The 14,756-nt window shown below is 38.3% G+C and overlaps 1 protein-coding gene across 1 annotated transcript in view; it reads left to right on the top strand.

Annotated features, from left to right (window-relative positions):
• The window catches only part of KIF13B (kinesin family member 13B), a 186,663-nt gene that overhangs the window by 149,995 nt on the left and 21,912 nt on the right, over positions 1–14,756 (top strand). The window contains exons 36-37 of the mRNA XM_082842622.1: positions 1,018–1,129; positions 8,633–8,766. Of these exons, the coding sequence (XP_082698748.1) occupies positions 1,018–1,129; positions 8,633–8,766 (246 nt within the window). The remainder of the gene's footprint in view (positions 1–1,017; positions 1,130–8,632; positions 8,767–14,756) is intronic.

The following is a 14,756-nucleotide window of genomic DNA, read 5'->3' as shown; positions in this document are numbered from 1 at the left end:
TGGCTTGGTAATATGCTGTTCTAGAGTTTTTACTTTCATGAATGGTATGTGGCGGAGGAGAAGATGCCTGACTGTACTAGAGTTGTTCCTAGGCTTCCGTCGAGAATCTGAAGTGAAAGAGGGTATCTTGAGGCACAAGAGCAGAGAGGGCCTAAGGAGCAGAGCGGAAGGGAGGATTTCAAGAGGAATGTCTTACTAAATCCCTGTTTTGTGAGAAGCAGCATGATATAGGAGAAAGATTATTAGGAGGCTGTAAATTGTAGTAAGCAGTAAAGCAAGGTTTATTTATTAGTTCATGTGATTTTGTCAATGACATTGCATCATCTCACAGATTGACCAAGTCCTCAAGTCTAGGGGACGCAAAGAAGGTAAGTCTCTACCTTCAACAGCTGCTGTGAGGGAGGAAGGTGCACCGTCGCTGGCACAGGTCTTTGCATTGGCAGACATGACCACCTTGCCCCGTCCCTAGCCCATCGGGGAGTGAACACCAGTGTTCACAAGTGTGCAGTGGAGCGACTGCAGGTACAGGAAAACCACCGACAGCATGAGAAGTTGCTATTCCTGTACTATACTGTCAACCTCTTGAATTTTGACACCTAAAATTTTTAATAAAATAGAAATGCTTTTTTTAAAAAAACAAAACTTCAGACTGTATCTTTATCCTAGAAGTTCATTCTGCATTTGGCTTCAGTCCTGCCTTAGGCAAGTGTTTAGCCATTTGGACAAAATGGGCAGAAAACATGAACAAACATTTCTCCAATATACAAATATATGAGTGGCCAATAAGCGCATGAAAAGATGCTCAACATCACCAATCATAGGGGATACCCAGACGTGGGGTGGTATTATTAGGGAGAGCAATTCTATAAAGAAGAGGAAGAGTACTTAGGTAATAAGATTTATCATGTCTTATAACAAGAATAAAGCTTTAGTAATGTGTAACAGATTTCTCTTCAGTATCTTTAGATTTTTTTGTTAATTGATATGAATCAAAATTCCTGATTTTGTCCTTAATAGGGCCGGTGGGAAAGTCAACAGGATGTATCGCAAACTGCTGTTTCTAGAGCAACCACTCCGGCTGCCCCATCTCCCCCTGGTTGTCCCCAAAACAACCATTCTCCTGATCCAGGTAAGTTATATTTTCCTTTTTCAATCACTGTCATGAAATTTGAGCATCTTTCAGAAGTAGTTTAAATCAGGATTTCCTACCAGGTAACCACTGTCCTACTAGTTAATGCCTGTCTGAATTTTCCCCTTCCTTATCATAACGTGTTGAGTCCCATTGTTTTGAATGTTGAATTTATCTTGCATTCCTGTGAGAAATACCACTTGATCATGATGTGTTGTCCTTTATATTTGTTTGATTCTGTTTGCTAATATTTTGTTTAGAGTTTTTGTGCATATGTTCTATGATGAATATATGTACCTTTTTCATAACATTGTCTTTGTTAGGTTTTGGTATCATGATTACATTGGTTTCATAAAGTGACTTGAGAAAAATTTCCTCATCTTTTTTTCCTGAGTTTATGTGAACTTGGTATTACTACTTCCTTAAATGTTTGACAGGATTCACCAGTGACACTCTCTGGGCCTGGAATTTTCTCTGTGGGAAGATTTTAGATCATGACTTCAATTTCTTTATTATAAAGTTAACTTTTTATATTTCTTTGTAAGTTTTCATAAATTATGTTTTTTAGGGAAATTTCTATTTCACCAAAATTATTAAATTTATTTACATAAATGTTACAGTGTTCCTTTATTGATCATTTAATGTTTATAGGATCTGTTGTTATGTTCATTCTTTTTATTCTAAATAGATAATTTTTGTTTTCTTTCTGTTTTTCTTAAATACTTTTGAAACTGGTTTGTCAGTTTTCTTTAGTCTTCCCACAGAGCCAAATTTGGTTTTATTTTCTGTTTCATTGATTGTTATTTCTTTCTGCATTTCACAGATTTTGGCACGATGTGTTTTTTTATCATTCTGTTCCAGATATTCTAATTTCTCTGATTTATTCTTCGACCCCTGGGTTATTGGGTAGCATATTAATTCATTTTCCTATATCTTGGGGGTGTATTATTATTATTGATTTCTTATTTAATTTCATTATGAGCAGAGAACAGACTCTTCAAAATTTCAATCTTTTTAAATGTTTTGAGACTATATTCTATCTTAGTGAACATTCTATGTGTATTTGAAAAGGTCTGTTCTGTTTTGGGCACAGTGTTCTGTATATATCAATTAGGTCAAGTTGTTGATAACCTTGTTCAAACCTGCTGTATCTTTACTGATTTTTTTTCCCCTCATATTTGTTCTGTCGGTCATTGAGAGAAGGTGTTGAATCTCTAAACAATGATTGTGAAATTGTCTGTTTTTTCCTTTAATTATAACAGTTTTTGCATGATTCATTTAGAAACTCTGTTACTGGGTATAACACATTGGAATTGTTATTTTTTGCTGACATAGTTATGTTTCTTATTATGAAATGTCCCTTTAGCTCTCTGGTAATACTCTTACTTTGAAATCTGTCTTGCTTGATATTAGTATAGCCACATGAACTTTCTTTTGCATATTGCTTGCATGGTGTATCTTTGCCTCAGTCTTTAAAATTTTAGCCTATATTTTTATCTTTAAGAGTGATTATCTTATAGACAGCATATTTAGGTTTAGTGTTTTTTGTTTATCTAGTCTGACAATTTCTGCCTTTTAATTGGCATGTTTAGTTCTTTTACATCTAATATTATTGTTATCTCTGCCATGTTGCTGTTGGTTTCTATTTGGCCTATTTATTTATTTTTTCCTCTGTAATCTTTTCTGTTTTCTTTTGGGTTAATTGAAAAATATTTTGCAGTATTTTATTTTTTCTTTGGCTTTCTGGTATACCTGTATTTATTTATTAACATCTTTGTTAAAGGAGTCTAGTAGGTATCTTTAATTTTACCACAGTCTACTTAGAATTAATAATTACCACTTCCCACTGCACAAATATAAGAATCTTGCAACAGTGTAATTCCATTTACCTGTTCCCCCACGCCTCTTATTTTGTATTATTGTTGTATCTTTTGCTTTTATAGGTGTTGTGAACCCATTTTACAGTGGTTGTTTTTTTTTTTCTTTAAAACAGCTCTTTGTCTTTTAAGGAAATTAAGAAACTATAGATAATCTTTTATATTTTCCTTCATATTTATTATTTCTGTCACTACTCCTTCCTGAAGATCATATATTCATCTGATATTATTTCTCTTTAGCCTGAAGAATATCCTGTATTATTTCTTATTGTGCAGTTTTCCTTGAGAAGATGGGTCTCCCCTTTTGAGAATATCTTTATTTCACTTTTTTCTTCAAAGGATATTTTCACTAGGTAGAGAACTCTGAGTTCATAGCTTGTTTTCTTTTAGCTCTTCAAAGACACTGCATTATCTTTTACACTTCTTTTCTGATGAGAATTCAGCCATCATTTGTGTCACTTTCCCACGACATGCGGTATATCTTTGTTTACGTTGTTTGCTTTCCAATTTTTCTGTTTATTTTTCTTCTTAGCAAGTTGGGCAGTGATGTGCTTAGGTATAGTTTTCTTAGTGTTTATCTTGCTCGGGTTTCACCAATGTTCTTGGGTCTATACATTGAGATTTTTTGAACAGTTTTGGGAAATGTTCAACTATTAGTTAATTACATTTTTCCCCTGCCCTTTTCTGTCCTTCTGAGAATCTAATTGCACACATGTTATATTGCTTAATATTGCCCTATGGGTCACAGAAGCTCTATTCTATTTTGATTTTAATTTTTCATCTTTTTATCTTGTTTCTTCTGATTGGATAATTTCTACTGCCATTTCTAGTTTTCTATTAAGCACATCCAAGAATTTTTAAATTACAGTTATTCTTTTTAGTTCTAGAATATCCATTTGCTGCTTTTTTTTTAATAGTTTTAATTTCTCTGCTGATATTTCTTTCATACCTGTATATTTGTTAAGACCATATCTTTTTTTACATCCTTGGACCTGTGTATAAAAACTGCTTTTAGGGCTTCCCTGGTGGCGCAGTGGTTGAGAGTCCGCCTGCCGATGCAGGGGACGCGGGTTCATGTCCCAGTCCGGGAAGATCCCACATGCCGCGGAGCGGCTGGGCCTGTGGGCCATGGCTGCTGAGCCTGTGCATCCAGAGCCTGTGCTCTGCGACGGGAGAGGCCACAACAGTGAGAGGCCCACATACCGCAAAAAAAAAAAAAAAAAATTAAAAAAAAAAAAAACAAAACTGCTTTTAAACTTCTTACCTGCTAACTCCAGCATCATGACCAATCTCCTAGTCTTTTTCTGACTGCTTTTTTCTAGTCTATGGGTCATATTTAATGAGTTTTGACAAGTTTATTTACTCATGTAACTTACACCCCAGTCAAGCTCTAGAAGGTTTATGTGACTCCAGTTACTCCCCACAGTGCATCAGTGTTCTGATTTCAGATTAGTTTTGCCCGTTCTACCGTTTCATTTAAATGGAATCATATAGTATGTGCTCTTTTTGTGTTGGGCTTCTTTTGCTCAGCATATCTGTTCAAGTCATCCATACTGTTGCATGTATCAGTAATTTATTCTTTTTTATTGCTGAGAGATATTTCACTATCACAGTGGAATTTATCAGTTTTTAACCAGTTCTCCTGTTTATGGACATTTGGTTTTTTTCCAGTTTTTGGCTACTGTGACTAAAGCTTGTTTCTTGTATAGGTCTTTTTGTAACATTTCTGTTGAGTAAATACCTAGGGTGAAATTACTTGGTCATAGACTACTACCTTGTTTAAAAATTCTGTAAATTAAAGAAAAAAATTCTAATCAGTGTTGACTTGATTTGCATATTTACCACTTTGCTCTGCTCATCATTGAATGAGTTTAGTTTCTTTTTTAGTGACCATATATCCATCATTAGTGCTTTTAGCAATCATCTTTTTTTTAGTGACAAACTGTTTCTTTTGTATGTTAAAGTTTTTATTTTGCTCTCACTTTGAAGAATCCTTTTACTATGGAAAATATCAGACAAAGTAGAAAGAGAATCATGATGTGCCCTCGAGTGCCCCATGCTGATTCAGAACGATCAGTGCATCACCAGGCTTACTTATCTGTGCTCCCACTACGTCCCCACACCCTCTCAGAATGACTTTAAAGCAAATCTCAGATATTATCTCATCTGTAAATACTTGTACATGTATTTCTAAAGTAATACCCACAGTAACATTTCATTCCTAAGAAAAATGAAAAATAATTCCAAAATATCATTAAACATCTAGTCAGTGTTCAGATTTCCCCAGCTGGATCAAGAATATCTCTTAGTCATTTTGAATGAAAATCCAAGTAAGGTTCACACATTGTGATTAGTTGATACGTGTCTTAAGTCTGTTTAGTCTATCTGCTCCTCTTCATCTTTTTTCCCTGTTGCCTTGTATTTGTTGAAGAGACCAGGTTTTGTACATAGACTCTGTACATTTTTACTTTTACTGGTGACATCCTCACCAGGTTATTTAAACATGACTCTCTGTCCCGTGTATTTCCTGTAAATTGGTGATTAGATCCACAGCCTTGGTCAGATTCAGGCTAATTTGAGGGAGGGACGGAAGGTAGGGTAAATGAATGGGTAGTTTTATGTACTTCCCTTAGGAGACACATCATGTCTGATTATCTCTTTTTCTGTGATAGATGCAGCCTTTAGTTGATTATTGGCTAGATATTTAATTAGAGGTCATCCTCACTCTAGAATGTTAGTTTAACTGCATGTAAAACTTTAGATTATTCCTAATTTTTTTCTTAGCATTTAGATGATTGTATCTTCTACCTCTTTATTCATCTTAAACTTTTTGTTTGTCTCTTTTTTTTTTTTTTTGGTGGCCATGCCGCGAGGCTTGCAGGATCCTTGTTCCCTGACCAGGGATTGAACCCTGGGGCCCTTAGCAGTGAAAGCATGGAGTCCTAACCAATGGACTGCCAGGGAATTCCCTTGTCTCCTCTTTTTTGTTTCTCTCATCCCTATTTTTGCTTTTGACCTATCTCTTGGCAAATAGCTTTCTCTTTGCTGTATTTTTTTTAATGACTGAGCTCATGATTACAGAATATCCTTCTGTAACTTTTCCTAGTTTACTTAGAGTTAATAGTCCTTTATGGAAAAGGTAAAGCCTTAACCGTACAGGTCCGTGCACCATCTGTATTGCCAATGAACTTGCATCGTCTTGGTCCAGCGTGGAGTAGAGGTGGGGATGGTCATGTGCTTCTCTTCAGGCAGCCTCATATACAGATGCCTCAAGTTGACTGGCTTCTTCTTTTTAAAGTGTTCATTAGGGTACAGTTTTCAAGTCACATATGACTTGAATTAGTTTTTCTTGAAAATTTAGTCTTATTCACTAAGAATAAAGAATTATAAAGAATAAAGCATTAATAAGTCTCCTAATATCATAGGCGTTATCTGCACGTCTGACCCCAGCCTTTGGTAATTAAAAGCAGGTAAGAACAGGGTTGGTTCAGGGCACTTGTCCCTCTCTTGTGAAAACAACTCAAACACCACTGTCTTCCTGAAAGGTCAGTTTCATCATCTTCATTCAGTAAACAGCATGAAAAATTAAAGTTGAATAAGATATGGTCCCTGACTTTAAAGAGGTTAAAGTCTGGATGGAGAGCTGTACGAGTGTGTCATTGGCTATGTGATTTAAAAATGAAAAGCCCCATTTTATTCTAGGGCAGAAGTTATTGGGTTGGCCAAAAGGTTCATTTGGTTTTTTTTCTGTAACGTGGTTCTAGTAGCAGTTAGTTGTCTTTAACTTCATTCGAAACAGTTTTGTTAGATTGTATTGTGACAGCTGTCATATCAGCGTGCATTTAAAAAAAGACTTATCAAAATTGGTGAATTTCTGTGTAGCCATTTTAATATTGAAGATGGAAGAAAAAAAGCAACATTTTCGGCATATTATGCTTTATTATTTCGAGAAAGGTAAAAACGCAACTGAAACGCAAGAACAGATTTGTGCAGTGTATGGAGAAGGTGCTGTGACTGATCGAACGCGTCAAAAGTGGTCTGTGAAGTTTCTTGCTGGAGGTTTCTCGCTGGACGATGCTCCACGGTCGGGTAGACCAGTTGAAGTGGATAGCGATCAAATTGAGACATTAATTGAGAACAATCAACGTTATACCACCTGGGAGATAGCCAACATACTCAAAATATCCAAATCAAGGTTGAAAGTCATTCGCATCAGCTTGGTTATGTTAATCGCTTTGATGTTTGGGTTCTATGTAAGTTAAGCAGGGGGGAAAAAAACCCTTCTTGACTGTATTTCCGCATGCGATTCTCTACTTAAAAGTACTGAAAACGTTCTGTTTTTAAAACAAATTGTGACAGGCGAAGAAAAGTGGATACTTTACAATAATGTGGCACGGAAGAGATTGTGGGGCAAGTGAAATAAACCACCGCCAAACACACCAAAGGCTGGTTTTCATCCAGAGAAGGTGATGTTGTGTATATGGTGGGATTGGAAGGGAGTCCTCTATTATGAGCTCCTCCAGAAAACCAAACGATTAATTCTAACAAATACTGCTCCCAGTTAGACCAACTGAAAGCAGCACTCGATGAAAAGCATCAGAATTAATCAACAGAAAATGCATAATCTTCCTTCAGGATAATGCAAGACTGCATGTTTCTTTGATGACCGGGCAAAAACTGTTACAGCTTGGCTGGGAAGTTCTGATTCATCTGCTATATTTACCAGACATTGCACCTTTGGATTTCCATTTATTTTGGTCTTTACAAAATTCTCTTAATGGAAAAAATTTCAGTTCCCTGGAAGAATGTAAAAGGCATCTTGAACAGTTCTTTGCTTAAAAAGATAAAAAGTTTTGGGGGCTTCCCTGGTGGTGCAGTGGTTAAGAATCTGCCTGCCAATGCAGGAGACATGGGTTCGAGCCCTGGTCGAGGAAGATCCCACATGCCACGGAGCAACTAAGCCCGTGCGCTGCAACTACTGAGCCTGTGCTCTAGAGCCTGCGAGCCACAACTGCTGAAGCCTGTGCGCCTAGATCCCGTGCTCTGCACCTCAATGAGAAGCCTGCGCACCGCAACGAAGAGTAGCCTCTGCTCTCTGCAAATAGAGAAAAGCCCACGCATAGCAACAAAGACCCAACACAGTCAAAATTAAATACAAAAAAAAAGTTTTGGGAAGACGGAATTATGAAGTTGCCTGAAAAATTGCAGAAGGTAGGGGAACAAAAGGGTGAATACATTGTTTGATAAAGTTCTTGGTGAAAATGAAAAATGTGTCTTTTATTTTTACTTAAAAACCGAAAGCACTTTTTGGCCAACCCAATAGTACTTGACCAGTTAGTGACAAGGCCCGGGGTTGGATTACCCTTCGCATTTAATAGGCACGATGGATATTAGAGCATTTTAGAAGTACCCCAATTGCTGCTATTTAATTGGAAAAGGAAACACCATTGTGTTTGAGGGTAACTATAATAAGAGCATGTCTTTTAATATTAATTTTTTTAAGGATACGTTTTTTGATTTATAGTGTTAGATTTGCTTACAAAGGATATGTGGCCAATTTACAGTAAGGAAGATGTCTCTGTAATTGTTTTTGCCTTATCTCTTTTCCTTTCAATATTTTTGGCAGGACTCAGTAACCTAGCAGCCTCCTACTTGAGTCCAGTAAGATCCTTCGTGCCGCAGATGCCGAAGCTGCTGAAGTCTCTCTTCCCCATCCGCGACGAGAAAAGGGGCAAACAGCCATCTCCCCTCACACATCAGGTAAAAGCGTCACGAAGGCAACAGTGCCCGTGCTCCTAATAGGCTGCTGGCGCAGTGATGCTCTGCGCTGCGCTGAAGCTGGAAGGAGAGGGTACCAGCACTGGGGGCATCAGAGCTGGGCTTTCAGACCTGGTAAAAGCTCTGATAATTTCTCTTCCACTCTCGTCGGAGATAACAGAGCTGTTTAAACGCACTGACGCTCTCAATCCTTTCTGCTTTTAAAAAATGCCAAGTACACTACTAATGTGATTTATGGTCATATCACTTAGAGCAACAATAGTGAAATTTATGAAGTGCACTTAGTGTTGTTTGTGTATTGCCAAACAGAAAATGTAATTCTATTTTTAATTCTTGATTTCGTTTCTTATTTCACACAATTTTACATCATCCCTGTCCTTGCTGCTCAACCTCTTTTTTCCTCTACTCTGGTTTACCTGTTCTTCCACTGAAATATTAAAAGTGATAACGTGTCTTATTTCCCCTTTTTATTAAAACTCTCTACCTGGCCTTAGAAGAAGTTTTAGAGAAGAGTTAAAGGGTTTTCCAAATAATCAGGAAGCTGCTCTTGTGTGATGGTGCATGGGAAGCCTGTTGGAAATGCAATTTTTAGCCTCATATAGGTGTGAGTTCAGCAGAAAATGATAAATGAGGATTTATTTATACTCATTCAAAAACACAGTGCATGTTCAGTTGTTGAAATAGGTCTTTTGACATCGGCTTCTCCACATTCGCTTAAATATTCAAGTTGCAGAAATGTAGGTGAGTCTCCTTGCCTGAGACCTTAACTATTTAAAAGACTTTTCTAAGTTTACGAGTGCATATTCAAGGGGATGGTATTAGTTTTGTAAGGTTGCTATGCAGATACATAATTTTTTCATTCTAGGATTATATGAGCATATATATCAGCATAGATGCACACATATTGTATGAAAAAAATTAAACATCGAGATTTTTGGAAATGTTTAAATTTAACCGGGCACTAACGGGTGCTTGACAGTTACCAAAATGAATCTGAGATGGCGAGAGCTTAAAAGAAATAGCAAGTCTAATATTTGGTGGGGGTGAGGGTAGGCAAAACAGATTTTGCCACGGGTTTGTTATAGCATACGTTATTCTGTTCTAAACTGCTACATCGTTGTTTCACAAAGTATGATTCATTTACTGTTTGTGCCAGAATTTCCATGGTAGCTTTTTAAAAAGGTAACTTTAAAAAAATACAGCCGGACCTTAAAATAATGTAACTCATACCTCACCTTGGGACATCTAATAATCTGCATTTATAAGCACCTAAGGTGATTCTTATTCACATTAAAGTTTGATATCCACTGTTTTTCAATTGCTGTTTGGTGAAGACAGAGTTACGTAAGTTAAAGGAAATTGGAACAGTATTAGAAGTCATTGAATCAGACTACCATTGTTATAATTATCAGCGACTTTAAGCTTTTGATGTAGCAAGTCAAATCACCTGCTACCGTAAGAAGTTACTTTTACTGTTTTGCCAGTGAGTGATTGGTTCCTTTGGATGTGAGAGGAACAGCAGTGGTTTAGAAAGAAATCTAGTGATTGGTGGATAATCGCAATTTGTAATGTCCAGTTTAAGAGAGGTAATCTTGAAATATTTTGAAGATATCTTAAGAATATTTGTTCATTCAGTTTACTTTTTCTGAGCATATATGAGCAAAGGTGTTACAAAAAGTGGCCCCAAATGCTGCATAGTTCATAAATAAATGAGAATGTCAATACAAAAGTGGCCTTAACAAAGATGCTCAATGGTGGAGCTAAACTGTTCCATTTGGTTGGTGAAATCCCCACTCCCTTGAAGGACCGTTTCTCAAGGTCACCAGAGCTCCATCTTGCCTGCACTTCTCAGTCCTCATCGTGAACTCGACAATCGTGCAGGAAACATTTGTGTCTCTGGGCTTTAGCGCTTAGCGCTGAGTTTGCCTGGCTTCCCTTCTGTTGGCTGCTCAGTCTTTCTCAGTTGCCTTTTCTGGGACCCTTTATTCCATCAAGCCGCTGATATTCAGGTGTTCCAGAGCTCCCTCCCAGGTAATCTCATCCAGCTCTGTGGCTTTTAACTCTTTATGCATTGACGATGCTCACATTTCTGTCTCCAGCCCAGGCTTTGCCCCTGAGCTCTGGCCTCATGGAGCTAACCACCTGTTCAGCTTTTCCACTTACAAATCATTAGACATTCACATTTTACAAGTTCAAAGCATTACTCCTGGTTTCAGCTCCCAAGTCTGTCTACTCCCAGCACAGAAAATACTTACAAAATACATGCCCATCTCAGCGTGTATAGCACAAATGTCCACCTAGTTGCTTCACCTCATAAATAGTCCATCAGTAAAATTTTGTGGGTACCACTTTCAGTCCGGTGACTTCTCGCCATCTCCATTTCTCATCACTCATCCATGCCATCGTCTCTTGCCTTGACTATGCAGCAGCCTATCAATTGGTCTAACTGACGCTTTTTGCCTCACACAGTCCTGCCATTCACAGAGAAGCCAGAGTGAGCTCCCAAGGCCTTACATTAGTTCATGGCTTGAAACCTTCCACTGCTTCTCTTTGAATAAAATCTGTTCCTTACTGTGGTTTACAGTGGCCTATGTGATCTAGCCTCCTGACTTTTAATCTTTTATTCCCTTTATTATTATTTATTTATTTATTTATTTATTTATTTTTGGCTGTGTTGGGTCTTTGTTGCTGCGCGCAGGCTTTCTCTAGTTTCTGCGTGCAGGCTTTCTCTAGTTGCGGTGCGCGGGCTTCTCATTGTGGCGGCTTCTCTTGTTGCGGAGCACGGGCTCTAGGTGCGTGGGCTTCAGTAGTTGTGGCACGTGGGCTTCAGTAGTTGTGGTTCATGGGCTGTAGAGCACAGGCTCAGTAGTTGTGGCGAATGGGCTTAGTTGCTCCGCGACATGTGGGATCTTCCCGGACCAGGGCTCGAACCCGTGTCCCGTACATTGGCAGGTGGATTCTTAACCACTGCATCACCAGGGAAGTCCCTATTCCCTTCATTTTATTCTTTGTTCACCATGCTAAGCCATATTGGCCTTTTCGTTGTTACTGTTTGTCGCATGAACCATGAAGCTCCTTTTGGTCTCAAGAGCTTTTGCACTTGCTTTCCCTTCTACTTGGACTGCTCTCTCCCAAAGTCTTTGCATGGCTACTAGGTCTCTAGTAGACTTTTCTGCTAATAGCATGGTCAAGAAAGACCACTCTAAGTAAATACGTTTGAGTTTAGAGTGGCCTGAACCAACCAAACTAAAACAATAGCATCTACCATACATATTACAGTGTACTCCCATATTTAATCTTTTCATTGGGAGTCATTGTTATGTTTATATGCTTATCGGTTATCTCCACTCTAGAATGTAATTCTTCAGGGCAGGGGCATAGTCAATGGAAAATATATGTTGGTTGACCATTGACATTTGTACAGCTTGTAATGTTAGATAGTTTGCATGTACCAGGTGTCATCCAGTGGTGTAAAGGACTGTGGTTATAGTTCGGAGGTGAGAGAATCACATCTGAGTGGGGATTTGAGATATCGAGACATATTTATGAAGTTTCTTTCCTAGATTAATGCAGGTTCCACTAAAGAACTACTCTTAAAGGAGGGGAAAGCTTGAGCTTATCATTTTGGCCTTATTTGATCAAAGATGCTTGTGTTCTCATTTTTACTATCTCTGCTAAAGTTTTAAGAGAAGTAAATTATAATTTAAAATGACAGTATCAATATAGAGGTTTCCCTTACTAGGACCACTTTAAGTATGCTTTAAGTTGCCGTCACCTAAACGATGTTCCATCCTTGGAATTAGGGCACTTGAGCGTTAATGGAATTTCAAAATAACAGCAACAAGAGCAATGCTATATTGGCTAGATTTTTTTAGTGTTTCCCAATTGTTTTTATAGTAATCTTCACTCTAATGGCATCCTATTCACTTGGAAATCAGATTTGATACCTGAAAGTTGAGGTTCTTACTTTTTTCCCTCCATGTGGAACCTCCGAGTCCTCCAGGAAGAAGGTGGTTTTGTTTCTACCCACTCTTTGCCTCTGCTCTTTTCTGCTATTGCCCAGGAGTTAAAGGTTCTGTGCTCCTTTAGGCTTTCTCCAGACCTAATAGCTGAAGACTAGTCAACTATATCTCTTATAATAAATGCCTCATCATTCTTCCGTTGTCTTGCCAAGGTTTTGCTTAAAGTGGGGAGCCCAGAAGTGATACTATAACCCCTATGCTTGAAAATAGTGCAACTGTCACTGTCCTCTTTTGAATAATGTACTTCTACCAAAGTGGCATATGATTGCACTTTTTTTAAAGGCAAGTATTTTTAGTTCATTGTGCTCTGGTCAATTAACGTTCCCCTTTTTTGTTTGCTTGTTTATTTGCTTACACTCTTGTCAATGCACTTCTCTTTTTATTATTATGTTGTTTAGTTGAAGTATAAAAATACTTAAATAAGGATCTTTAGATTCATTTAGAAAATTTTTCATCTTGATTTTGTTTCAGCATTCCTAGGATAGCAAGATATTTTTTGAATAATTATTTAAAAAATACTTCTGTCCTAACTATCATCTGCAAACTTTGAAGGGCATAGTCTGCATTTGAGTCACAAACAAAATATGGAACATTAGGGCATGAGAGAGAACTCTGTCCTATGTGACTAGAGATCTCTCCCCAAGTTACAGAGCGACAGAGCGACACACTTCAGCTCTGCATATTCAGTAACTTCCATCTCCAACCCACGTTTCCCCCTCTCTCTAGCAAAGAGATTATGGGAGACTTTGTTAGATGCATTACAGAAATAGAGGGACACCATGCCTTCCTCTGTATCACCAGTCCAGAAAGCCTAGGACAAAATTCATGCTGATGAACGTTCCTAGACCACCCTGCCCACTGCCTGGCTTAGCCATAGCTCTGTGTGAGGTATCTAGTGTAGCGTAAAGAAATACACGAATACCCCGAAGCTTGCCCTCTGTCTTGATTCTGGTTTAAATTGGCTACTACTGCCTTGTTAGTACACTAATTTCAATGGCCCGTATAAATAGTCATTAAATAATCAATACCAGACTAAAAAACTTATATAGGTTTTAGAATGACATCAAAGATAGAACCCAGAAAAACAGAAATCAGTGCACATGCCTAAAAGGAATCTGGATCAATTCTACAGTACAGGAAGGGGTAAATATTGGTATTAACATTGCATAAAACTTAGAGACAAAAAATAGATAGTAACCCTGCTTAAGATTTCTTTTTTTTTAAAGTGATTTATTTATTTAAATTTATTTATTTAATTTATTTATTTTTGGCTGCGTTGGGTCTTTGTTGCTGCATGCGGGCTTTCTCTAGTTGCCGTGAGCAGGGGCTGCTCCTAGTTGCAGTGCGCGGGCTTCTCACTGCAGTGGCCTCTCTTGTTGCCGAGCACGGGGTCTAGGTGCATGGGCCTCAGTAGTTGTGGCTCGCAGGCTCTAGAGCGCAGGTTCAGTAGTTGCAGCGCACAGGCTTTGTTGCTCCGCGGCATGTGGGATCCTCCCGGACCAGGGCTCGAACCCGTATCCCCTGCATTGGCAGGCGGATTCTTAACCACTGTGCCACCAGGGAAGCCCCTTGTTTAAGATTTCTAATGTGAGACGGCACAACAAACTAAACAGAAACCCCCAAATGGATCAGCAGAGACAGTACGTGGTAACCCAGCAGACTATAGAATAAGGCAGGCACACTCTCATTTCTGTCCCCACCCAACTTTCTCTTTTCATCATTTTCAAAGCCATTGCCCTCTCCATTTCCTACCTGACTGTGATGAAAGATCTCAAAACTTCTTCCTTTTTCTGTTTCTGTCCCAAGTTAATTTGGAGACTTAAACTCCTCTGGAAGAGTCACAGTAACAAAGATACTCACAGCAGCCCACCTAAACACCACATCTGGGTTCTCTCCGGCATCGACAACACTTAGATCATTGCACTTAGTTCTGGGTATGTTACTACTAGA

Source organism: Leucopleurus acutus (assembly GCF_964270905.1).
Source record: "Leucopleurus acutus genome assembly, chromosome: 7".
Taxonomy (NCBI): domain Eukaryota; kingdom Metazoa; phylum Chordata; class Mammalia; order Artiodactyla; family Delphinidae; genus Leucopleurus; species Leucopleurus acutus.
The sequence above is the reverse complement of the archived record's forward strand: the minus strand, read 5'-3'. Positions and strand labels throughout refer to the sequence as shown.